Source organism: Chrysochloris asiatica, unplaced genomic scaffold (genome assembly GCF_000296735.1).
Source record: "Chrysochloris asiatica unplaced genomic scaffold, ChrAsi1.0 scaffold00086, whole genome shotgun sequence".
Classification (NCBI taxonomy): Eukaryota; Metazoa; Chordata; class Mammalia; order Afrosoricida; family Chrysochloridae; genus Chrysochloris; species Chrysochloris asiatica.
In genome coordinates, this window is record NW_006408604.1 from 12,770,553 (window position 1) to 12,796,073 (window position 25,521).

At 41.9% G+C, this 25,521-nt stretch overlaps 1 protein-coding gene across 1 annotated transcript in view; it reads right to left on the bottom strand.

The window, feature by feature from the left end:
- ETV6 (ets variant 6) overlaps window positions 1–25,521 on the bottom strand; it is a 365,900-nt gene that overhangs the window by 65,175 nt on the left and 275,204 nt on the right. The window contains exon 4 of the mRNA XM_006866057.1: window positions 22,266–22,400. Coding sequence (XP_006866119.1) covers window positions 22,266–22,400 — 135 coding nt within the window. The remainder of the gene's footprint in view (window positions 1–22,265; window positions 22,401–25,521) is intronic.

A 25,521-nucleotide genomic window follows, 5' to 3' on the forward strand; every position in this document is an offset into this window, starting at 1 on the left:
TGTATTTTAAAAAGCTAAAGTGGATAGAGAGAAATACAGTTAACTGATGGTACATAGAAGGGATTATAATCAATGTAATGAAACAAGGTATATGATTTGTTGAATGTAAAATTGATGATGTACCCTGTAAACTTGCACGTAATCCACACTAAAAACCTTAAATAGTAAAATTAAAAAAAAAAAAAAAAGACTTATGCAAAGAAAACTACCTATACAAAACCCTACTACGAGAAAACAAAATTGTGTATGTTGTTGTTGTTAGGTGCCCTCAAGTTGGTTTTGACTCATAATGACCCAATGCATAACAGAATGAAACATACCTGGTCCTGTACCAACCTACCTCACAATTATTGTGTCATCTTCACCCTCGCTGCTGCCCCTGCTGTCAATCTATCTCTTTGTGGTTCTTCCTCTTTTTTTGCTGACCCTCTACTTTATCAAGCATGATGTCCTTCTAAAGGGACTGGCCACTCCTAATAATATGTCCAAAGTATGAGAGAAGAATTCTCGCAATCCTGGCTTCTAAGGCGCATTCTGACTGCTTCTTCCAACACAGATTTGTCTGTTCTATTGGCAGTCCATGGTACTTTCAATATTCTTCTCCAATAACATAATAGAAATGAACTGATTCTACTATGGTCTTCCTTATGCACTGTCCAACTTTCATAAGCATATGAAGCGATTGAAAATACCATGGCTTAGGTCAGATATACCTTAGTTCCAAAGCAGAAATATTTCCTCTTGAACAGATTTGTGTGTGTGTGTGTGTGTGTGAAACTTTTTATTGTGAATTGGGTGAAGTTTACAAGGGAAGATCATCAGGTTTGCATTCAGAAAATTATTAACTTAGTTTCATCTCAATGACTGCAATTCTCTCCTTGTAAAATCAGTTATCCCATTTCCTCCCTGTGGTTATTTCCAATCCACCCTCCTTCCCATTCCTTCTCAACTTTATCCTTAAGTAAATGTTGTCCTCTTGATCCTGAATGATTGAGCATCCCTTGGTGAGCATACCTTACTAATGCTGTTGCCACTATATACTTATCTACTGCTTGATTGAAAATTGGACCAGGAGGGTGAGTTCAATTCTAAACTTGAAGGGTCGCTGAAGGCCTTAGTCTTGAGTTTTTCTGGTCTCTTTCTGACCAGTAAGCCCTTTTTTTTTTTTTTCCTTTTTATATAATTTTGAGTTCTGTTCCACATTGTCTCCTTCTAAATATGATCTCTTTCAAAATAGTTGGTAGTAGCAGCCGGGCACCATGCAGTTCATCTGATTTCAGGGATGTGGAAACTGACGACATTTACATGCTCTGACATTTACATGCTCCAGTAGTCCACTGACCAAGGTGATTCCAAGCATCTTCAATTTGCATCAATCTTTTTTCTTCTGCACATGGAGAAACCAATAGTGGCTACTCATGTTCTTTTAAGATCCCAGTGGCTTCTCACCAAAATAGGATGTAAAAAACTATCTTTGTGGACTATGTTATTGCTCTTGAACATTTTAAAGAAACCAAATGTAAGAAGAATATGCCATGCTCATGGAGAAGGCTTGAAACTGTGAAAATGTCAACACTACCCAAAGCAATCTACAGATATAATACATTCCAAATAGACATTCCAACATTATTCTGTAAAGAGATGGAAAAACTGATAACTAACTTTAGATGGAAAGGAAAGAAACCCTCCAATAAGCAAACCATTACTTTAAAAGAAGAACAAAGTTGGAGGTCTCTTACTTCCTGACCTCACAATCTATTATTATACAGCCACAGTAGTGAAAACAGCCTGGAACTGGTACAACAAAAGATGTAGTTCAATAGTACAGAATTAAGAACCTAGGGGTAAACCCATCCACATATAATCAACTGATATTTGACAAGGGACCACAACACATTAAATGGGGAAGAGATAGTCTCATTAACAAATGGTGTCTGTAAAACTGGAAACAAGGAAACAAGACCCGAATTACATTCCGTACATACATACATACATACACACACACACACACACACACAGAGAAATTCAGTGTAAATTAAAGGTCTACATGTAAAACCCAGAATTATAAAGATCATCAATGAAAAATTAGGGACAAACGTAGGGCCAAAAATACACTATCAAACATAACTAAAACACACACAAACAGCAGAAGACAAAATAAATGATTAGGACCTCCTATAAATTACACAGTTTTTTCACCAAAAGAATAAAGAGAGTGCCCACAGACTGGGAAAATTTGCTTTGCAATGACATATCAGACACGGGACTAATCTTTAAAACTTATAGAAAACTACAGCCTTCTACAAGAAAAGACACATCCCAATTAAAAATGGACAGAGGACATGAACAATCACTTCACCAAAAAAGCCATTCAGGCAAACATCAGAAGCAATGCTCACAATCATTAACCACTGTTGTTGCTGCTTAGTGCTGCCGAGTCAGTTTCACCTCATAGTGACCCTATATAGGGTTTCTGAGGAGCAGTTAGTGGGTTTGAACTGCTGCCCTTGTGGTTAACAATCAGTGCTTATTCTACTGCACCACGCATTAGCCATTTGTTGTTATTGTTGTTAAGTGACGAGTCAGTTCCGACCTATAACAACCCTGTATAGGGTTTTCTTGGAGCCTCTGGGGGCCTGAACCACTGACCTTGCGGTTCAAACCCACTTTGCAGTCCAGTGCATTAACCCATAGAACGATTAGAGAGACGTAAATAAAAACAACAATGAGATCTCATCTTACTCCAACAAAGTTTAAATTAAACTAATAACAAAGTTAAAAAAATCAGAAAACAACAAATGCTGGCAAGGGTGTGGAGAGACTGGGACCCTCCTACATTGCTGGTGGGACCGAAAAATAATGCAGCCACTGTGGAAAATGGTATGGTTCTTCCTCAGAAAGTTGGAAACAGCAATACCCTATGACCCAGCAATCCCTCTACTTGGTATATAATCCCAAGACATAAGAGCCATGACATGAGTAGATTTATGCACATCCATGTTCACTGGAGCACTATCAACAGTAGCATAAAGATGGAGACAGCTCAAATGCCCATGAATGGAAGAATGGATAAACCAATTTTGGTAGATACACACAAAGGAGTACTACAAAATATTAATAACAATGAATCTTCAAAACACCTTATAACATGGATGAACCTGGAGAGGCGTTACAGTGAGTGAAATAAGTCAATCACAAAAGGACAATTATTGTATGAGAATATTATCATAAAAACTAAAGAAAAGGTTTTCATGATAAAAGAAACATTTTTTGATGGTTGGGAGGGAAGGGAGACTTAGTTATTGGCTAGTAGGTAGACACATGTTAACTTGGGTGATAGGGAGGGCAATATATAACATGAAGGAGGTTGGCATAGAAAAGGTGAAGACAGGTGAAGATGAAGTAATGCAAGGGTTAAAGAAGTTACAGTTAAATATATACAACCCTGAAACAACAGTGTTCAATGGGTAAATACATGGACAGATACACAGATGAAAGGGCATGGTATGGAGAGAGGGAGTATGCTTACAGGTATGGTATGTTAAGTGTTGTAGAGTAGATTCGGACTCATAGCAACCCTGTATAGGGTTTCCTAGGAGCAGCTGGTGGGTTTGAACTGCTGAACCTGAAGTTCAAACTGACTTTGCAGTCCAGAGCATTATCCTATAGTGCCACACCAGGACTTCTTATATGCCCACAGGCAAATAAGGGTTTGAAGGAGGGTATCTGTACATAGGTATTTACTACTGCTGCAAACACACCTATGAATGTGGTGTACCATTTGTTGTTGTTGTTAGGCCATTAAGTCAGTACTGACTCATAGCGACCTTACGCACAACAGAACGAAACACTGCCCGGTCCTGGGCCAACCTCACTATTGTTGCCATGCTTGAGCCCACTGATGCTGCCACTTTGCCAGTCCATCTCGCTGAGGGTCTTCCTCTTTTTCTCTGACCCTCCACCTTACCAAACATGATGTTCTTCTTGATAATATGCCCAAAGTATGAGAGACGAAGTTTGGCCATCTTGGCCTCCAAGAAGCACTCTGGCTGCACTTCTTCCAACACAGATCTGTTGGTTCTTTTGGCAGCCCATGGCACTTCTGGTATCTTTGGTCTTCAACACTTTAAAAGGTCTTGTGCAACAGATTTGCCTAATGTTAACATTGTTTGATTACTTGACTGCTGCTTCCATGAGTGTTAATAGTTGATCCAAGAAGAATGAAGTCCTTGACAACTTCAATCTTTTCTTCATTGATAAGAATGTTGTTTATTTGTCCAGTGGTGACGGGTTTTTTTTTTTTCCACTACATTGAGATGCAATCAATATCGAAGGCTGTGCTCTTTGATCTTCATGGACCAAGAGGCAGTTGTTTGAACAGAACTTGGGAACACTGAATGGTTTAAATTTAAGAAAGGTGTGCGACAGGGTTGTATTCTTTCATCATACTTATTCAACCTCTATGCTCACCAAATAATCCGAGAAGCTGGGTTCTATGAAGAAAAACGTGGCATCAGGATTGGAGGAAGACATTAACAATCTGCAATATGCAGATGATACAACCTTGCCTGCTGAAAGTGAAGAGAACTTAAAATACTTACTGATGTGGTATAGCATACAGGGGGCAAAATGGAGAAAATTTCTTAGACATTATCAAATACATAGAGGCAAAGTGTTGCTGGCCTGAGGGCCCAATACTATAGTCTGAGGGGAGCCATGGCCAACTGACATAACTTAGTCCCCAAAGACAATGTTCTACATCCTTCTTTGGTATAGCAACTGGGATCCTAAAAGCTCTTAAAAGATCCGAAAAGCTCAAAAACAGCCATTTAAGGTGAAACTTTTGATTTCTCCCTGTGCAGAAGAAAGAAGAGTGGTGAAAACTGAAGATGTTTGGAATCCATTAGTCCAATGAACTAATGGAACATGTGAACACCAGTCTCTAAGACTCTGAGACTAGAAAAACTAGATGGTCCCCGGCAGCCACAAACAACTACTCTGAAGGGGATCATGTTAGAAGGTCCTACATACAAGCAAGGGACAACGGAGAACAAAACACAAAATTATTTAAAAAGACAACAGTCTTACTGGTAATAAAGAGACTGGAGGAACTAGTGACTATGACCTTGACGATCCCTCATGACTGGAACTGAATTCATCCATGTGGCCCATTTTTTTGCAAATTGGTAAAACAGATACATAGGGAGGCCAATACTAGTCAGGTATGCCAGCAAACTCTTTGCCTAGGCAATGGTCAAAAGAGCAACATTTTCCTAAGAAATTGTTCTTTTTCCTAAGAAAATGATCCAAAAGATCACTCAAGATCAAAAGATCAACATTTTCCTAAGAACAAAGTTGAGAAGGGTTGGGAAGGAGGCTGGAATGGAAATAAGGCCCATAGGAAGGAAGTGGGATAACTGTTGTTACATGGAAGGGATTGCAAAGTGGATGATTTGTTGAATGTAAACCTGATGATGTGCTCTGTAAACCTTCACTCAATTCACAATACAAAGTTCCAAAGAAAAAGAGACTAGATGTTGTACGATTGGTTTAAAAAAAAAAAAAAAAAATTCACCACTTCAGAAGTAAAGAACATGATTTAGAGTCTCAACAATTATTATCAATAATGTCCGCTGTGGTGGTGGTTGTGTACCATGGTATCTGTCACAATTCATAGTGACCCTGTATAGGGCTTCAGAGGCTGTAAATTTTTACGGAAGCAGAAAGCCTCATCTTTCTCCTGAGAAGCAGCTGGTGCATTTGAACTATTTGCCTTGAGGTTCGCTGCCCAACACGCAGCCACTAAGCTACCAGGTTAGTCAATAAAATTTATCTAGACATGCAGAGAAACAGAAAAATGTGTTCAATATTATGAGGAAAGGCAGTAAACAAACACAGACCCTAAGATAATCTAGATGTTGAAATGAACAGACAAGAACTTTAAATACAGTGTTAAACTAAGTATGTACTTAAAGGAAATGATGATTGTAATGGCTCATAATGGATGGGGAATCTCAAAAGAGAAATGGAAATCTTAATGAAGAATAAAATCAAAGTGTGAATACTAAAAAGCTCAATATTCAAAACAAAAGATCCACTGGATGAACTTAATGGAAGATTTGCGACAGCAGAAGAAAGGGTTAGTAAATTTGAAATTTAAAAATACATAATAAGTTAACAAAGGAATACATATTTAATGGTGTAATGAACATGCAATTGGAGTCCAAGAAAAAGAACAATGAATGCAGAAAAAATAGGACAAATTGTCCCCAAATTTAGTAAAAACTAAATAAATGAATACAAAATAATATTTTGAATCCCTTGAAGACCCAAGAAACTCAGCAACCCCAAGCTTACAACTATATCCAGTAGGAATATCACAAATTGTCTTAAAACCAACCAGAAAATAAATGTCACATACATACAGAAGCAATGATACAAACGCAGGCTAACTGCTTTAAAAAAAACAAACCCAAAGGTTTTTTTTTTTTTTTTCATTGTTTAAATTACAATGAAATACTATACATATTTCATTGATCATATTACAATGCAATACAATCTTTAAAGCACTGAAGGGAAAAAAGTAAATTCTATGCCTAAGACCCACCTATACACTGCCTACAAGAAATGTACTTTAAATATAAAGATACATACAGGTTGAAAGTAAAAGAGTAGAAATAGATATATCCTGCAAATACTAAACATAAGAAAACCAGTGTGGCTATATCATCAAAGTAATGATCATCAATGACTGCCAACATCAAGAAGAGACAACCCAGGAATCACTGCCTTTTCATGAAGGATATACCTCATTACTTATGAAGTATTCTTGCCAAAACAGACCCTGAATCTGATCAAGTCTCTAACTACAGATTTGCAGGAAATATAGGGATCAGAAGACCATATTAACTAATAACAAAAAGATGCAATCAACACAACTCAGATTGTGAGAAACTCTATAGGATAACCAACCTGGCTTCCTCAAAAAGTAATTTGCAAGACAGAGGGGAGACAGTAGGGGATGGTGTGTGTGTGTAGGTGAGACATGGAATTGTTGTTATGTGACGTGGAGTCGGTTCTGACTCATAGTGACCCTGCATAGGGTTTCTGAGGCTGTAAATCTTTACCGGAGCAGAAAGCCTCATCTTTCGCCCCTGGAACAGCTGGTTGTTTCGAATTGCTGATCGTGAGATTAGCAGTCCGATTCGTAAGGGTGACCTATAAATTGAAAGACTTACAAGACACCAACCAATTACACTGTAATAGATAGATCAGTGTTTGAGTCAACCAACTCTGAGTCAAACAATATAATATATATAACTGAAAAAATGAGAACACTAATAAAATATTTCTTGATATTGAGGACTATTAGTTTTATAGGTCATGTGATAGTTCTGTGATTAAAATTTTACAGAAAGTACTTCCTGGTGTGGTATTGCGGGGTAATATGCTGGACAGCAAGGTCAGGTTGAGCTGCAAGATCGGAGGTTCAAACCCACCAGCTGCTCTTTCAGAACCCCTATACAGGGTCACTATGAGTCGGAACTTACTCAATAGCACTTAACAACGCCACTTATCTAGTCAGACATATATTTACGTATTTACAGATAAAATGATGGATCTAGGATTTGCTTTAAAATCATATGGGATGGTGACGTAGTATAGGTGGGGGCACACATGAATGAAAAGTTAGTGAAGGAGTCATGATGTTTTGGTGTATGATGTTGTTGTTAGGGGACGCCAAGTTGGTTTTGACTCAAAACGACCCTGTACAGGGTTTCTGAGGAGCAGGTTTCTAAGGTAGGTTTAAACCACTAACCCTGTATTTAGTAAGCAGTCCAGTGCTTATCCTATAGTATAAATCTCTTTATTTTTGTACAAGTTTGATTTTCCACTAATACAGTTTTTGTTTTTTTTGTTTTTTTAAATCAATTTGCAAGGATACAGTTTGGAACGGCACAAACTAACTTCCTTCACTTCAACTTAAATGCAAATAAATGCTTACAAGGTATTCATTGGATAAATGCAGTTGTTTAACATCAAGTGCTGAGATTATTAATATGATGAGCAGTCACTTGGGGGATGAAGCCAATTTTCTTTTCATACCTAATATGGAAATCAATTCTGCTGCCCATAAAAACAAATTTATCTTTTGTCTACAGTTCATTTCTTATTTGCCACAGAATATGAAACAAGATCATTGCAAACCACTATATGGCAGTTCCAAGCTGAACTTCCATATATTGTCTTTTAAGTATCACTTATAGAGTATCTCTCTAAAGTTTTCAAATACTTGAGGATGGTGAAGATCATGCATTAAAAAATCCTATTTCCTGAATCCATTTCCCATCTTGCAAATTTCAAAAGAGGCACAGGCGTTGGCAAGTCATTGGGTTACCTGCAGACTGTCTTTGATGTCTTGGACTTCAAGGTTCAGAGTGTGGGTGTGCACTCAGGGCAAGCTTTAGGAAGTCTGGGAGGACTATGAGAGGAAGAACTTTCATGCCAAGGGTAAAAGAGGAACTGATGTAATGTCCTGGAGAGATTTCACTCTCTGTTCCTGCCTAGATCTTTGGGAACAATGAAGAAGGGAGAGACAGTGCTCTGGATAATCCAACTCCAATTTTACTTTTGACTCAGGATCCGGGCAGGAACTAGACTTGAAGGAGCTTGATTGATTTATTTCTCTGCAGATACACTCAAACAGGAAGTACTTGATTAAGTTGATACCATTAATGGTAGAGAACTAGATTGAGGGTATTTAATTCCAGGCTCCTGGTGGTCTGGGCACAGCCACTGCCAAGGCTGAGAGACCTGCAATGAGACCTTCCAAGCTTTATTTCAGTTTGCAAAGGCTGCGCCCACATACGAAGTGGGCTATGACGTTCCTACCCTGCTGTCTCTGTTATTATAAGTTGGCAGCAGAGTATGGAAACTTAGGAGACCAGAGCCGGCAGGCAGAGAAGCTCCGGACACAGGAAATGCACCGAGAGGACAGTGGGTACATTAAATCCCCCAGATGTAGGAGTCTTCTGTCTAAAACAAGAAGATTTTTTTGGTCTGGCCTTGATGTCTGGGTTTGTTCTTGGTGAGCTGCCCAGCTGGAAAACTGGAAAATTATCCACGTTGCCCTTGTTTTGAAGGTCTTGATATGGGCGGGAAACGCACAAGGAAGAGGGAGGGAAAGCCAAACAGAATTAGTCACTGTGGGTATGGAAGGAAGGGAGGAAAGACCTAGGACTGGTAGGGAGCTTCCATTCTGGTTGAAAGCGTTTTTGATTCCAAGGCTTTTTCTTTGTAGACCTGTTTTAGACACAAATAATCCCTTCTCCTCATTACCAAAGAGTTCAACATAAATTAGGGCTGTAAGTATGACGATGCAAAAAAAAAAATCCACCCCCCATCTTCTTTCCTCTTACTTATTCATTTAAAAGGAGCTCTGGTAGAGTAGTGGTTACGAATCGGGCTGCGAACCTTAAGGTCAGCGGTTCGAAACTACCAGCTGCTCCGCGGGAGAAAGACGAGGCTTTCTACTCCCGTAAAGATTTACACCCTCGGAAACCCTGTACAGGGTCGCTATGGGTCGGAACCGACTCGACGGCACTTAACAACAACAACAACTCATTTAAAAAGTTTCTTATCTTAAAATTCATAAAAATCTGATTGAATTTAATCAGGTTATAGATAATGAATAATTAGCAAATCTTAAAAAAAAAAAAAAAAAAAAGAATGCCTTTGGAGAAAGTCGTGGTTTTTGACTAGAAACTTTCAGAAGACTAGGATCAAGTTTGTAGCTCACACATCTAGACTGCATCCCCACCATCAGGCCTCTGGAAGGCCAAGGATGATGTCACTCAGGAGATGGAAAGCAACAGCCCCAGTAGGTAATTTACTCATCAGCCTCAATCCACCTTGTTCCACAGTCTTCAGAGAACTACTCCCCAGAACAATTTGGGAGGCAAAGATTAGCAGGAGGTAAGAACAACATAAAGAGCTACTTAAAGGTTAAAGGCTCTGGATCTTGAGGCGGAATTCAAAATAAACACCAGATACACACACACTCCGTTCCCGAGAGGTTCGCCTTCTGCTTGGCTCTGAGAGGTTCCTCGAACACTCATCTCAACAGTGCTAGTGTTAACTGGGTTCCTTCGTAGGGCCTGAGAGGAAAACTACCCTAGTCTGGAGCTTGTGATTCACACACATTTACGGTCATAAACAAACAGTAAACCTTAAGTAAGCTCCTAGAATTGTATAATCATTTGGTGAGAGGGAATAAAAGAAACTAAGCGGTGATGCAGGGCTCTGAAGTTTGACCTTCATCAGGTGAGCAGGACCATCTCCCAACAAGACCTGGTAATTAGGGACTCACTACAAAGAGTGAGGCTTCCTAAGGATGACCATTTTCTCCTCCTCAAAGAAGCCCAAAAGAAAGGAATTAAGACATCAAGGGATTAGATTTCAAATGAGCCAATTAGATGTGGTGGTGGTTGTACAGATGTGAATCATTTATAGGAACTGGGATAAGGGTGGCCCAAAGATAAGGTCTGCAATGTGGAAAGAGCAAGGTAACATAACCCGTTGCCGTAGGGTGCTAGACTCATGGCAACTTCATGTGTGGCACAGTAGAACTGCTCCATAGGATTTTCCTGGTGTGGCGCTGTAGGATCAGCACTGGACTGCTACCCACGAAGTTGGTGGTTCAAACTCACCAGCGGCTCCATAGAAACCCTATTGTTGTCAAGTGCCGTCGAGTCGATTCCGACCCATAGCAACCCTGTATAGGGTTTCCAAGGAGCAGCTGGTGAGCTTGAACCGCCGACCTTGCAGTTCAAACGGCTTTGCAGCCTGGCGCATTAACCCACAGCGCCACACCACGACTCCTGGAAACCCTATATAGGGTCGTTTTGTGTCCGAACGGACTCAACGGCACTTAACAACAACATTACTCCCTGCTTTGTATGTAGCTCTGCTACCTACCTTTCTACAATTGAATTCTTCCAGTTTGCCAGCAAAACTGGTAGTCTGTTTGTTGTTATGTGCCGTGGAGTCGGTTATCAGCACTCTAATGCAAGGATCCTCTGCAGAGCGGAAGTGCAGGGTCTCTCTTCCGCTTCAGATCTGAGCGCATGCGCAGAGTCAATACATCAGCGACTTCTGCCTGGCCCTGCACTCAATTTAGAAGGGAGGAGTGTACTTAAGGAACATCTGGAGGAGTGTATTTAAGGAACAGCTGGACCTCCGTTTATAGACAGAGGTGGTTCAGAGGGCAGGGAGACACAGGAAGAAGTAAGAATCCAGGAAATCTAAGGGTATAAAGGCTCAGGAGCCCTCTATTCGGGGTGCCCTGCGGTATTTTAGTCTTGAGACTTGGGGTTGCTCCTAGTTGGTCGGTTCAGGCAGTTAAATCTAGTAAAGCAGGACAAGGACCTGAAGGTTGGGTGATGTCAAAAGCAGATATCCAAGTGGGCTCAAACTCCCAACCTTTGGGCTAGTAGTCCAGTGCTTAATCATTTGTCCTACCCAGGGATCATAAGATGGGTGGAGGTGAAATTCAGCTGCTGCAGTCTGCTTGTCTCAAATATATCATATGATATTTTACTAAGGGTAAGCGAGCTTTTGAGAAATCCCTGGCTAATCTGGAGCATTAATCGTGACTATCAGGGATCTCTGACTGTAAAACTTCTAGTTTAGGTGCACGAAGAAACCCTAGTGCTAAGAACAGCCCACAAGGCACTGGAGAAGTTGAAGGAGGCAGTGAGGGCAAGTGGATCATCTCTAATGTTGGCTGACTGCTTAGATGAACGGAAAAAAAAAAGGCTCAGGAGAACCCAGGGACCCCATATGTTGCATCGAGGACAAGGGTCAGAGGGCAAAAGGTAATGCTGTCCTAAAGCCTGAATTACAGGAGGCCAAACAGGAAGAAGAGGTTTTGGAAAGGCAGAAAGGACCTCAGCTGAGTGGAAGGAGGCCAGCTAGATAAGAGAAAGGTGTTAATTGGTGCCCCAGGGGCTACTTTACCCAGGAAAACAGGAAGTTCAGATGTGGGCCTGTTCTTCCCCCAAAGGGACCTCTCATTACTTCTTGTAGGATTCCAGAATCACCAATTGAAAGGGGCATAAAAAAGGTTAATCTTACAATTCTTAAATGTGAGAGAAATCAAGAGATTGATAGAGAGGTTCCAAAGGGGTTATCTATTCAACAAATATTCATGGAGGCCATACCCTGTGTGTGAAGTCCTGGTATGGATAAGCACTCAACCACAAGGTCAGTTTGAACCACAAAGTTCAAATTAATTCTCCGCTCCTCAGAAACCTATACAGGGTTTCTATGGGTCAGAACCAACTCAACGGCACTTAACAACAACCCGGTGTGTGGCACTAAAGGCTAAGCACTGGACTGCCAACCAGAAGGTTGGTGGCTCAAGTCCACGCAGTCACTTCTGATGTTTGCCCAAGTGCATGCAGTTCCAATAATGTGAACGGGTAAGAAGGCTGGAGGAAAAATAAAATCAAGCCAATCACATAATGGTAATTGATATTGAAGGGCCAAAAGACCCCAACCAGAAAAATTCCTCTATAAAAGAGTCAGTTTCCCTTCCCAAAAGAAATTTCTTCCCACATACCCGAACCCACTCTAACCACCAAACTGGCGCCAGTAAATGTTAGAACCCTCCCTAAAAGCCAAAATTCTGACGCCAGCAACCTTCCCCAGATAAGAGCCAATCAGCTTGAAAGTTGAATGTTAGGCTTCCCCTGACCACCTATAAAAAGGCCTGCATGCCTGCTTTCTGGGTCACCATCAATCCAGATGGTAAACTCACTGCATGCAGTGTTATCCTGAGATCAATAAAAGCTGCTGCTCATTGCATACGCGAGGAGAGTCATCTGTGGGGGACACAAATTTGGGCACAACAACATCAAACAATGATAATGATGAACAACATTGTGTGCTTGCTATCGGGTAAGTAAGGAGCTCTGGTTGTGTAGTGGTTACGAATCAGGCTGCAAACCTCAGGGACAGCAGTTCAAAACTACCAGCTGTCCCGCAAGAGAAAGATGAGGCGTTATGCTCCCGTAAAGATTTACAGCCTCGGAAACCCTGTACAGGATCGCTGAGTTGGAACCGACTCCACGGCACATAACAACAATACGGTAAGTACTGTTGTGAGGGTATTTCCCATATTAACACACTTCTTTCTTATATCAACCCTATGTGATAAGATAAAACAAAACAAACGCCACTAAGACCAAGTAGAACTACCCCTCGCGTAGTGGTTATGAATCAAGTTGCAAACCTTAAAGGTCAGCAGTTCAAAACTACCAGTTGTTCCACGAGAAAGATGAGGCTTTCTGCTCCTGTAAAGATTTACAGCCTCAGAAACCCTGTACTGGGTCACTATGATTCGGAACAGACTCCACGGCACATAACAACAACGTTTACCCTGTACAGGGTTGCTATGAGTCAGAACTGACTTGAAGGCACTTAACGTTTATGGAAGCAGACTGCCAAATTCTCTCCCATTCAAGGAGCTCTGGTAGTGTACTGGTTACGAACTGGGCTGCTAACCTAAAGGTCGGTAGTTCGAAACTACCAGCTGTTCCGCAGGAGAAAGATGAGGTTTTCTGCTCCCATTTAGATTTACAGCCTCGGAAACCCTGTGCAGGGTCACTATGAGTCAGAACCGACTCCATGGTACTTAACAACAAGTGGGTAGTAGGTTTGAACCACTGACCCCATACAGGGTTTCTGAGGAATGGCTCGTGAGTTTGAATCACTGACCTTGCAGTTCAAACTGACCTTACGGTCGAGTATTTCCAGTACAGTGCCTCGTGAGGGGTTGCCAATCTTTATGGAAACAGACTGCCACATCCTATTTCCATGGAGTGGCTGGTGGGTTGGAACCACCAAAGTAACAGCCAAGCTAATTGGTTAGCAGCCAAGTGCTTGACCACTGTGCCATCAGGGCTCCCCCTATGTGATAGGTACTATTACATTCCATCTTTGATGGAAACTGAGACACAATGATGTCAAGTAACTTGTCTAAAGATACACAGCTGGTAAACTGGGGGAAGTGGAAGAGGGTTGGGATTTGAACCCAAGTGGTACAGCTCTGGAGCGTACATACTCAACCATTACACCTACTGTCCCTGTCAAGTATCACATGAGCAGCATGTATAACAAAGATGTCAAACTCTAGTCAATGGCTTCCTTGACATTTCAGCCATCAACAGCATTCAAGCAAGACTAGAGAGTCTGAATAGTTTTTTTTTTTTTACAATAACCTGTAATAGGATGTAGCTTGAACTGCAGAAAGATTCAGTGCCTGAGTGTCACAAACAGTTAATTAAGCGCTGGACAGTTAAGCTGAAGGGACGGCAGTTCTGCTTCTGAACGGTCACAGACTCCAAAACCCTGTGGAACGCACAGGCGGTTGTCATGAGTCAGAATTACCTTGACTGCCACTAAAAACAACCAGCACCCTGGTGCAGACTCAGCAGCCATAATGGGGAGCTGGCTTTCACCAAGGCAGGTGAGAAACCCGATTGTGATGCAGACACCACTTTCCTCACAAGCTGGGAATTTTCATCATGCCAAGTCCCATTTAACTTGAGGGGTCTATGAGCTATCTGTGCCAATGCAGTCCAGCTTAGCCTGTGTTTTTAATAAAATGAACTGAGGATATACTTTGGAGTTCTCAAAAGTTATCTTTGATAGCAGCCATTTAAGATACAAATATTGGTCTCTCCCCGTCTGGAAGAAAGAAGAGTGAAGAAAATCAAAGACACAGGGAAACAATTAGTGTGAAGGACTAATGGACCATATGACCATCAGCCTCGGCTACCTTGAGGTCAGAACTCGATGGTGTCAGACTGTAACTACTGGTAACTCTGATTGGGACCCCAGAAGGTCCTGAACAGAATGGGAGACAAATGTAGAACAAAATTCAAAATCATAAAAAAAGACCTGACTTACTAGACTGAGAGAGATTGGTGGAGCCTGAGACTATGTCCCTTCAACTCCCTTCAAACCTGGAACAAAACCCACCCCTGGAGATCACCGTGCAGCCAAGCCACAGGTCTATAAAGTGAACAGTAATACCCGTGAGAAACATACGCCTCAGAATAGTCAACCACAGGAGACCAAAAGGGCAACATTTGTCCAAAATCAAAGCTCAGAAGTCAGAGACAGGCAGGAAAGAAGGATGAATGGAAACGGGGACCCCAAAGAGGAAGCAGGAAGAATACTGTCACCCTGAGGGAATTGCAGCTCATGTTATGAAACGAGGTAAGTATAACTTACTGAGTGGGAAACTAATTTGCTCTGTAAACTTTCACCTAAACCACAATAAAAATAAGTATAAAATTAAGAAAATACGGAATAAGTTATTATTGACTTTTTCCTTGAAGTTCCAAATTCTGTGAAGTGGAAAAAATTTAAGCAGTAGTGTTAGGGTCTGCCACACTGCACCCCAGCTAGGTGACTTGAAATGCCCCTCCGCATAGCTCTACAACTTTTCCACTGTAACTCTTTTACTCATCTTCTAATCATTTCCCCCATTTACACAGAACCCCCTCACCCCCCCCATAAATTAGAATGCTATTTTGGTGGATGTATCCATGTTGTAAGGAGCTCTGGTAGTGTAGTGGTTTACTAATCAGGCTGCTAATCTCAAGGTTGGCTGTTCAAAACTACCAGCTGTTCTGCTCCCATAAAGATTTGCAGCCTCGGAAACCCTGTGCAGGGTCACTAAGAGTCGGAACTGACTCCATGGTACTTAACAACAACAACAACATCCATGTTGTGGAGTTCCTGGGTGGTGCAACTACTTAACCTAATTGACTGCTAACCATAAAGAGGGTCAAGTCCACCCAAGGACACCTCAGAAGAAAGGCTTGGCTATCTACTTCTAAAAACCAGCCACTTAAAAGACTATGTTGTTGTTGTTGTTAAGTGCCGTCAAGTCGGTTTACAGTTTGACTCTGACACACACGGCGCTGCCTTGAGTTGGAATCGACTTCATGACAACTGGTTGATTGTTTATCTATGCTGTAGTGGAACGAACTTCTTGTTGTTAAGTGCTGTCGAGTCTGTTCTGACTCAGAGACTCTGTACAGGATTTCCAAGGAGCAGCTTGGTAGGTTTGAACTGCCGACCCTGTGGTTTGCAGTCCAGTGCTTATCCGACAGTGCCACATAAATTTAGGCACTGGAATCAACAGGATCTGAGTTTAAGTGTTCACTGCTACTTAGTAGGTGTATGATTTGGAGGTTTATTACTTTTCTGCTCAGAGCCTAGGTTTTCTCATCTATTAACTGAGGATAATAATATTACCTTCTTAACAGGAAGACTGTAAAGGTTAAATGATTTAAACATTTACATGTTTAGACCAGGCACTTAACAAGGATCCAATAAATGTTGGCTATTATTCTGCTATTATAAAACAGGTTACCATACCTCATCTTCTTTAATTATCTCATTAAACTTGGATAAGAATTCCCTCCTCCAAAGCCCTCTTTGGCACTTGTGTTTGTTGGGGGAAGGGTAACATTCCCTTCAATAAAACAATTATATAAATAAATACATGCCACTCCCTCACACCTCCTACAGAGCAATGCTTTCTCTTTATATCTGTGTCATTGTCTTGTGCAAGTTCTAAGAATTGAGATCAGCACTGCAGGACGGGGCAGTGATTTGTTCTGTGTTGCACAGGGTCTCTGTGAGTCGGAAACTGGCTCTATGGCACCTAACAACAACTGTCTAGTGAAGAAGCAATGGGATGGGATGGGGTGGATAAAAAGCTGAGATTATAGGATGGTTCACCATCCAAGGGGTGGTAGAATAAGAGCGTCTGAGAGACACAGACCTTGTTTCTAGACCTTGTTCCTAAGACTAGGCTTAAAGTCTAGTCTTAAAGGGGCTCAGCAGAGCTTTTGCCCGAAAGCATACTTTACACTTTTAGTCATTTCCCCCATTTTCAGGGTGCCTGCACAAAACACACTCACAATAGTGTTCTTTTGGTGGGCACATCCACGTTGTGGTGTCCCTGGGTGGTGCAGATGATTGATGTGCTTAGCTGCTAATCCTATATTTGGAGGATCAAGTCCACCTAGGTGCACCATGGAAGAGAAGCGTGGCAATTTACTTCTGAAGAAATCAGTGATTGAAAACGCTCCAAAGTGCAAATCTACCCTGACACACATGGGGTCCACAGGAGTCTGACTCAACTGGATGGCAATACTGTTTTTAAACCACTGAGACCCAAGGCAGAAAAATCTCAGAAGCATTCATCCTTGATGACCATCCTGCATTAGCACAGATAGCTGCAGGCAGTTGTGACCCTGACTTGAACTGGTGACCCAGAAGTTTAAAAGCCCACTTGGTGCTGTTCTAGATTCTTAGAGCTGAAGGGCAACATACAGATGACCATCTGGACCAGTAGTTTTTTCACTGTGTTCTAACCACGGGGCTTCAGGAATAAGTCACTGGCAATATAAGTAGTCTGGAAGCCAACATACTCTTACATGACACCGTATCACTGGTGTTGCACTGTGGGTAAATGTGCTGGACTGCAAGGTTGGTTTGAACAGCAAGGCCGGCAGTTCAAGCTCACCAGAAACCCTATACAGGATCGCTAAGGGTTGGAACTGACTAGATGGCACTTAACAACAATAATGGAGAAGAAGGAAAAGCCTCTCTGTTAGCATAGTGGATTACGAGCTAAGCTCCTAACCACAGGTCAGCAGTTCAAATCTACCACTTGATTCTTGGAAGAAAGATGAGGCTTTCTGTTCCTATAAACATTTAAAGTCTTGGAAACCCTATACAGGCTCACTATGAGTTGGAACCGATTGATTCCACGGCACATAACCACCACCACTAGGTGGTGGTGGATGGATGTATAGAATGTGTACAGATCCCTTCATGTCGCTGCTTGGTCCCTTGGCCACCAATGGCATCTTATATCCGAGAGTCTGGAGGTAGGCAGCCTCTTCACTTCACAGATGCATTTTACAGCTCTTCTCCTTTGATACCAAAAATGAAACCAGCATCCATTAACTCATAGTAACCCATGTATGTCTGAGTAGAATTGTGCGCACAGAGTTTTCAATGGCTGATTTTTTAGAAATAGATCATTAAGACTTTCCTCTCAGGTACCTCTGGGTGAACTTGAATCTTCAAGTTACCGGCAGTCTTAAGCATTTGAACCATGCAGGAATTCTCCTCTTCTTTGATGTTGTAGTTGTTAAGTGCCATCAAGTCAATTCCAACCCATAGCGACCCATCCAACCACGGACCTTGCAGTTCAACGACTTTGCAGTCTGACGCATTAGCCCACAGCGCCACAAGGAACTCTGGTGGCACAGTGGTTAAGTGCTCTGCTGCTATGCAAGAGAGGTCAGTGTTTTGAACCTACCAGTACTCTGTGGGAGAAGGATGTGACAGTCTGCTTCCATAAAGATTCATAGCCTTGGAAACCCAGTGGGGCATCTGTTCTGCCCTAAGGACAAGCTATTAGTTGGAAATAATAATGACCTTTGGTGTTTGCTTGTTTGTTTTCTGGATAAAAGGCTATACTTCCCTTGCTGCACTCTCTTGTTTATCTGAGAGCACCACTGTGTTTGAACAGACCAGGCAACAGGGCACATGCTCTGAGATCTCGCTGTAAGGAATGGTTTCTGAGAACACACTACTTTCAAGAGCTGGGACTGAAGCACTGCTAACTGGTCCACAGGGCAATGAAGCCCTTGACCTTGGCCTCATTAGCTCCATTTTCTTACCTACTGAGCTTACTGCCACCCACGTGATAGCACTTGAGCGCTCGGCTCATTACAGCCTATGCGGCGGCACATCTGTATTTACTGGGTTTGAGAGTAGCATTGAGCATAAGCCAGCTCTCTCTATTGATGAGCTCCTGCAAATGAGAATAACAACACACCTACTACTTATGAGTCAAATCAGGCCAAGGGGAAAGGAGGGAGGATTTGTGATGAGTTGAGCCGGGCGAACCTCCGATTAGGAATAAAAAGGGGAATAGAAATTCCAAACAAAATAAATAATAATAATGAGAGAAAGTAGAGGGTGAAAAAAACCGACCATCATACACCCTTTGTATCAGAGGAGCCAGGCTAGGTAATACAATTCTTGCCTTCATGTCAAGCTTCAGTAAACCCACCTCCTCTTCTTTGGAGTGGCTGTTGGCTATTATGCAAGCCGGAAATGTACATGGCAGGAAGAGCTAAAGAATGTAGAAATCGAGGTGGGGGTGGGGGACAGCTGCTAAATTTAGCAAGGGTGAAGCTAGGGGAAGAAAGAATGAGAGAAGCAGGCAGAGAGCTTGCAAGAAATGCTCCTTTATTCTCCATCACGGAAGTCAGGGTACCTGCTGTGAAACACTTGGCACAAAGAGGAGATGTCAGGCTCTCTTTTGTGAAGTGATAATTAAGAAAACGAAAGCCTTCTCATTTTTTAATTTGCCAACAACTAAACGAAAATATTAGCCCCTTTCTTGGGGATGATCAATCAATTTAAGGAAATACCCCAGGGGATCTGAGCTTTAGCTCTGGGCAATCTGATCCTCAGGAAACACGTGTGTGAAAAAGTACAGAGTATCTATTGCATGTCCCTGAGTCCATGGTCTAGCCAACTCTGCCAGGAAGATGCAGTAACGATCCTCAGAAGGCAAGGCTCATCACAGAATACTACTATATCCTCAGATGCTCACTGAGCAAGAGTTTTATACCCAATTTCTGTATCCAGACATGGAACTACATCCAGGGCCACAATTTAATCCTGGTCTTTTGTTCTGTTTTTGAGTAGTTATTTTTTGAGTATTGTGAATAACAACAAGAGCAGTAAGGGCTGAACTGGGATATTTGAAATCCGCACTGATACCAAGAACACTGTAGTCAACCTCCTTTGGGGCACGAAGTAGAAATCCTGACTTAACACAGAATTCACAGGGCTTGGAGTATTCTGCCTATTTTATTCTCTTTAATTGGAGTGAGTATATGAATTCACAGGTACCACCCATAAATAATTAACATTTGCTATTGTTAAGGAGCTCTGGTAGCGTAGTGGTTATGAATCGGGCTGTGAACCGAAAGGTCAGCAGTTTGAAACTACCAGCTGTTCCGCGGGAGACAGATGAGGCTTTCTGCTTCCGTAAAGATTTACAGCCTCGGAAACCCTGTACAGGGTCGCTATGAGTCGGAACTGACTTGACAGCACTTAATAACAACAACATTGTTAAATGCTGTCAAGTTGGATCCAACTCATAGTGACCCTAAGAAGGGTTTTCAAGGAGCGCTGGTGGGTTTGAACTGCTGACCTTGTGGTTAATAGTCTAGTGTTTATCCTATAGTATCACACCAGAACCACAATTAACAATTAGCGTTCTCCTTTTGGGGAGTCTCTGAGTGCAGCAAACGACTAGAAGCTTGACTATTAGCAGAAAGGTTTGTGGTTTTAACCAACTTAGACATGCCTTGGAAGTCCAAAACCAAAACTAAAGCCAGTGCCATTTAACTGATTCTGACTTATAGCGACTCTACAGGACACAGTAGAACATCCCCATAGGGTTTCCAGGGCTTGAATCCTTACAGAAGCAGATTGTCACATGTTTGTCTTGCAAGGTGGCTGGAACTTTTGGTTAACAGTTGAGTACTCTAACCACAGCATCACCAGAACTTTCCCTGACAATCTGCATCTGAAAGGTCACAGTTGTGAAAACTCTATGGAGCAGGTCTACTGTGTATACAGGGGGTCGCCATTACTTGGAATAGGCTCAATGGCAACTTACACCTATCACTGGAACACAAACCAATCCCTGTAAAGGCTATAGTGTTAAAAATCTGAGGTACATCCAGTGGTTTGTAATACATCCAGTGGTTTGTAATGCAAAATACAAAATGTCTTGTGATACACATCAAGACATTATTATTACTACCCATCCCTCAGAAACCCTGTACAGGGTCACTACGATTCAAAACCAACTCGATGGCACTTAACAACAACAAAACTGTATCATTATGTTAAAGATATTTTAGTGTACCTGGAAGTGCTTCGTTTATTAGTTGTAGTACTGTGGAATAATGCACTGGACCAAAAGGTGGATTTGAACTGCAAGGTCGGCAGTTCAAATTCACCAGCTGTATCTCGGAAATCCTATAAAGGGTTGCTATGAGTTGGAACTGACTCGAAAGCACTTAATAGCAACATGCATAGAAAGGAATCCCGGTGTGGCACTGTAGGATACACACTGGACTGTGAACCACAAGGTCAGTGGTTCAAACCCACCAGCTGGTCCTCAGAAACCTTGTACAGGGTTGTTATGATTGTTATGAGTCAGAATCAGCTCGATGGCCCTTAACAACAACAACATATATACATAAAAAGGAGTCCTGATGTGGTGTTACATGATAAGCACTAGACCACAAGATCAGTTTGAACAGCACGGTTGGCAGATCAAACTCACCAGCTGCTTCTTGGAATTCCTATATAGGGTTGCTATGAGTCAGAACCAACCAACAGAACTTAACAAAAACAACAACAACATGCAAAGAAAGGTACACTATGTACTAAGCCAAACATTTGACTAACAAATATGAACCTTGACCAACTATTTTGACTTATGTGGAAATTTAACTTAAAGGCAGATTTAGGAAGGGAACTCTGTTGCAATCCAGCACTCTGCGTATTTAAAATCTTTCATAATAAAAGTTGGGGTATTAGGCTTATCAAACAATTACTGGACCTCAAGGAACCCTCCAGAACCACCTCTTTTATGAAGCTGATCCTATTCCCTGTACTGGGTTACAGCCTCAACTTCCGCTGCCTCTCTGTGGTGCCCTAATTCATTATGCTTCTATACTTGCGTGGACTCCTGGTGCGGTGCGGTAGGATCAGCACTGGACTGTGAACCATAACGTTGACAGCACAAACCCACCAGCTGGTCTTTGGAAATGCTATACAGAGTCACTATGAGTTGGAACAGACTTGACGTAGCAACAATATAGACTTAGGTGTTTATCTATATCAAGTCTTCACTTAGATTATGAGTTTCAGAGAATGGGGAGTAGTATATCTTATTCATTTTGGCCTCCCCCCCCCCCCCCCCAAGTGCCTTCTATATATGGTGAGTACTCAGTAAATGTTTGCTTAATGAAACATGAATTACATGAATAATAACAACTTATTAAGTTAGCAATTCAACCTCTTGGATTTGTGTAAATGGCAGGCAAGAAAACAGAAGCCTCCTCAGGTACCTTCCTCATGGTTCTGGTGCAGGATGACTTCTGGCTGTGTGTGTATAGAGTTTCCAGGGTGGAAGAATGGTGAAAAGAGAATCCGAGGTTTCCTCTGCTTCAGAATATGCTGAAGGAGTTCATAGAGTACATCACCTGGAAAGAAGAAGAAAAAAGGAACTTGAGAAATGGCAACACTGTATTCAACAACTACTTACTGAACATCTATTTAGGAAATGCCTGGCATAGTGCTGAGGATACAATGGTGACCAAAATCGGCATGCTGCCTACTCTCCTGGAATTTGAAACTCAAAAGATCAGAGCTCACTCAAAAAATGTGATCTTTCCATCAAGCCTTTTTGATTATGAAAGAAATATTCCTTAACTGTAGACATTTGGAAAAAAACAATACCAGAAAGGAAACAAAACCACTACAACCCCATCACTAAGAGAGAGAAGCCCAGTTAGTGTTATCTATAGTTCGGAGTCCTGGTGTGGTGATGTGGGCTAATGTGTCAGACTGCAAAGCCATTTGAACTGCAAAGTTTGTGGTTCAAGCTCACCAGCTGCTCCTCAGAAACCCTATACAGGGTCACTAGAGGTTGGAACCAATTCGAAGGCACTTCACAACAATAGCAATAGTTCTACAAGTACAATTGGAATCAGCTTTGAATAGTTAAGTAGCTCCTGTTTTCCACTCCACATTAGATTCTGAAGATTTCCTCACATTACTGACCGGCTTCAGTAACTGCATAATAAAAGCCCATCACAGGGATGTACTAGACGTCACTGTAAATTGAAATGGTCTCAACGTTTGCTATTATTTTTTGCGGACAATATTCTTGTGGAAAATACCCACATATTACCTTTGCTTGCATTTCTGATTATTCAAAGAGGAATTACGGAGTCATTAAGTATGAAAATATATAATGTTCCACAGGGAACTCAAGGAGCCCTGGTGGTACAGTGAGTTAAGCACTGGCCTGCTAATGGAAGACAGATGAGGCAGTCTGCTTCCTTAAAGATTGGCAGCCTTGAGAACCGTGAGGGACAATTCTGTTCTGTCCAATTGAGTAGCTACGAGTTGAGGCAGTGGGTTTGTTTTTTTTTTTTGTTTATTGACAACTCACAGGTCCTTCAAAGAAATCTTACCCGCAGAGAAGCACATGTTTTTGTTACCCATCCCAATCCCCAAAGTATAAGTATGAAGAAAAACTCGGGGGTGGGTGTCTACTACCACCAAGAAAGAAGAGCCGGGGGTGGAATGCATCCTTTGGACCTGGGGGTCCCTGCACGCAAAACTAGATCCAGAGAAGGACTGATGTCAAGACACTTGGAGATCATCAAGGAATGCTGGGCCTACAAATGCCGGAAGGAGTCAAGAAACTTTCCTCAAAGCTGGTCCTCGGATTCTGGACTTCTAGTCTCCTAAACTCTGACAGAATACATTTTTTGTTTGTGAAAGCCAAAAAAGAAAAAAGCCAACAGCCTGGTCAGAAATGCTAACTATTGAAGAAGCCCAGTAAGGAGCCAGCAGGTTCTGGGAAGCTTCCCTCTCAAAATACATACAGGCATTTCTCCAAGATTTGCAATCTCTGGAAAATCATCTTTAGGTGATTAGCAGAGGGTGGTGGGGTCCTCGGTTCTGATCATATATTTGGTATTGGAAATATCCACTGAGTACTTAATTAGCAAAATAAAACAACAAAACCCCCAAAGTCTGTCATGGTCTTGTCCCACCCCTTTGGCTGAGATCCAAATTCAAAATGCAGGTGGGTGGGTTTCTTAGGAGTGAGTGAATAATCCTTAAATACCACAAGTTTCTGACTGTCCCCCACGCCCTCCCCACCCCCCCCAATAGGCAGTCAACAATTCCACCACACAATGGGTTTTTATCACTAATTTTAGCCATTTTTAAGATACTTTAACAACTTAATTTAACTGCATATTCTGGGCTCTAGATACTGTTTTCTGTTTTTTCTTTTAAACTCAGCATGAACCTAAGAAATGCTCCACATTAATTTCTTCTTTCTGGAAACCTCCACTCCTCCACCTCCATCCACAGATCCCACCCACAGTTCCACAGATCCCCTGTTCACATGATTCTTGAGAGAACCTTACGAGTTTGCTTTGAGTTTGCTCTGGCCTCTCCTTTCGAATTGCGACTGGAATCTACCCTCCGCCTCTACGAGAGGGCTTCAAAAAATTCGTGGGAAAAAAATCCCATTATCTTTCCATTTCATTTCTTCCCATGTACTTTTGGAAGCTCCCTTGTATTTACTTCTATGATTAAATAAAGCAAGACTTAAAAAAGCTGAAGACACAATATCACTTGAGCATTTTGTTCAAGGGAGATGGGCAGTAAGACACAGAGGTGTTGTGCACTGGGCTTTTAGAAATGTGAAGTACAGCACAGACCCACGGCACACATGGTGGGTACCATTTCAGAATCAGGAAGGGCGTCAGCACTCACGGACTCTAAACCGACTAGTAGTCATGGTGATGTAACCTCTGATGAAAAGCAGATAGGGAGCCTGAAATACAGTCCTATTTTAATCTTCCACAAAAATAAGACCCCAGTCAACACTTTGTTTCTTTTGGATTACTGTAAAGTCGTTCTGAACTTTTCCTAATTTACATGGCTGCACACTTGTTGGGTTTTTAATCCTGTGGCTTTGATTGATGATTTATTTTTGGTAGTATGCAGAACAGAAAATAAAAACATTTTAAAATGTGTTCCTGATGATTCCTACTACTGAAAAAAATTAGCGTATCCATTTTGGAAGGGGAGGCTAAGAAATACAAATTTAGTGTCTGTGAGGGTGTTCAACTGTGTTCATTTAGAAGGCAAGTGGACGTGTGGTGAAGGGCAGTGAATGCAGAGGCGGCTGCCCGACTGGAACCTCCAGTACCACAGCTCCACAAGACCTAAAGCAAATCTGCGAATGTCTCTGCAAATGCAAATAACAACATGGGCCTCAAATGAGGTAAAAGCTGGGGAGCATCAAGAACACACTCTTCACAAGACATGCTCCTGGGTCTGGAGAAGCTTGGTGGTGTAGGCGAGTGGGAAGTTGTCCAGGCACTGGGCATGTTCTTGTCTTTCCATGTCTTCATCTCTCTCCCTCAAACAGAAAGTCAGGCAACCCAGCAGAAGGGTTAAGAGTCTGTGCTCAGGAGTCAGACTGCTGCCACCTTAACTTCACTAGGCCTGTTTCCTCATCTCTAAAGTGGCCCTGTCAATAGTGTACCTCCTAGGAGTACTGTGAGGATTCAA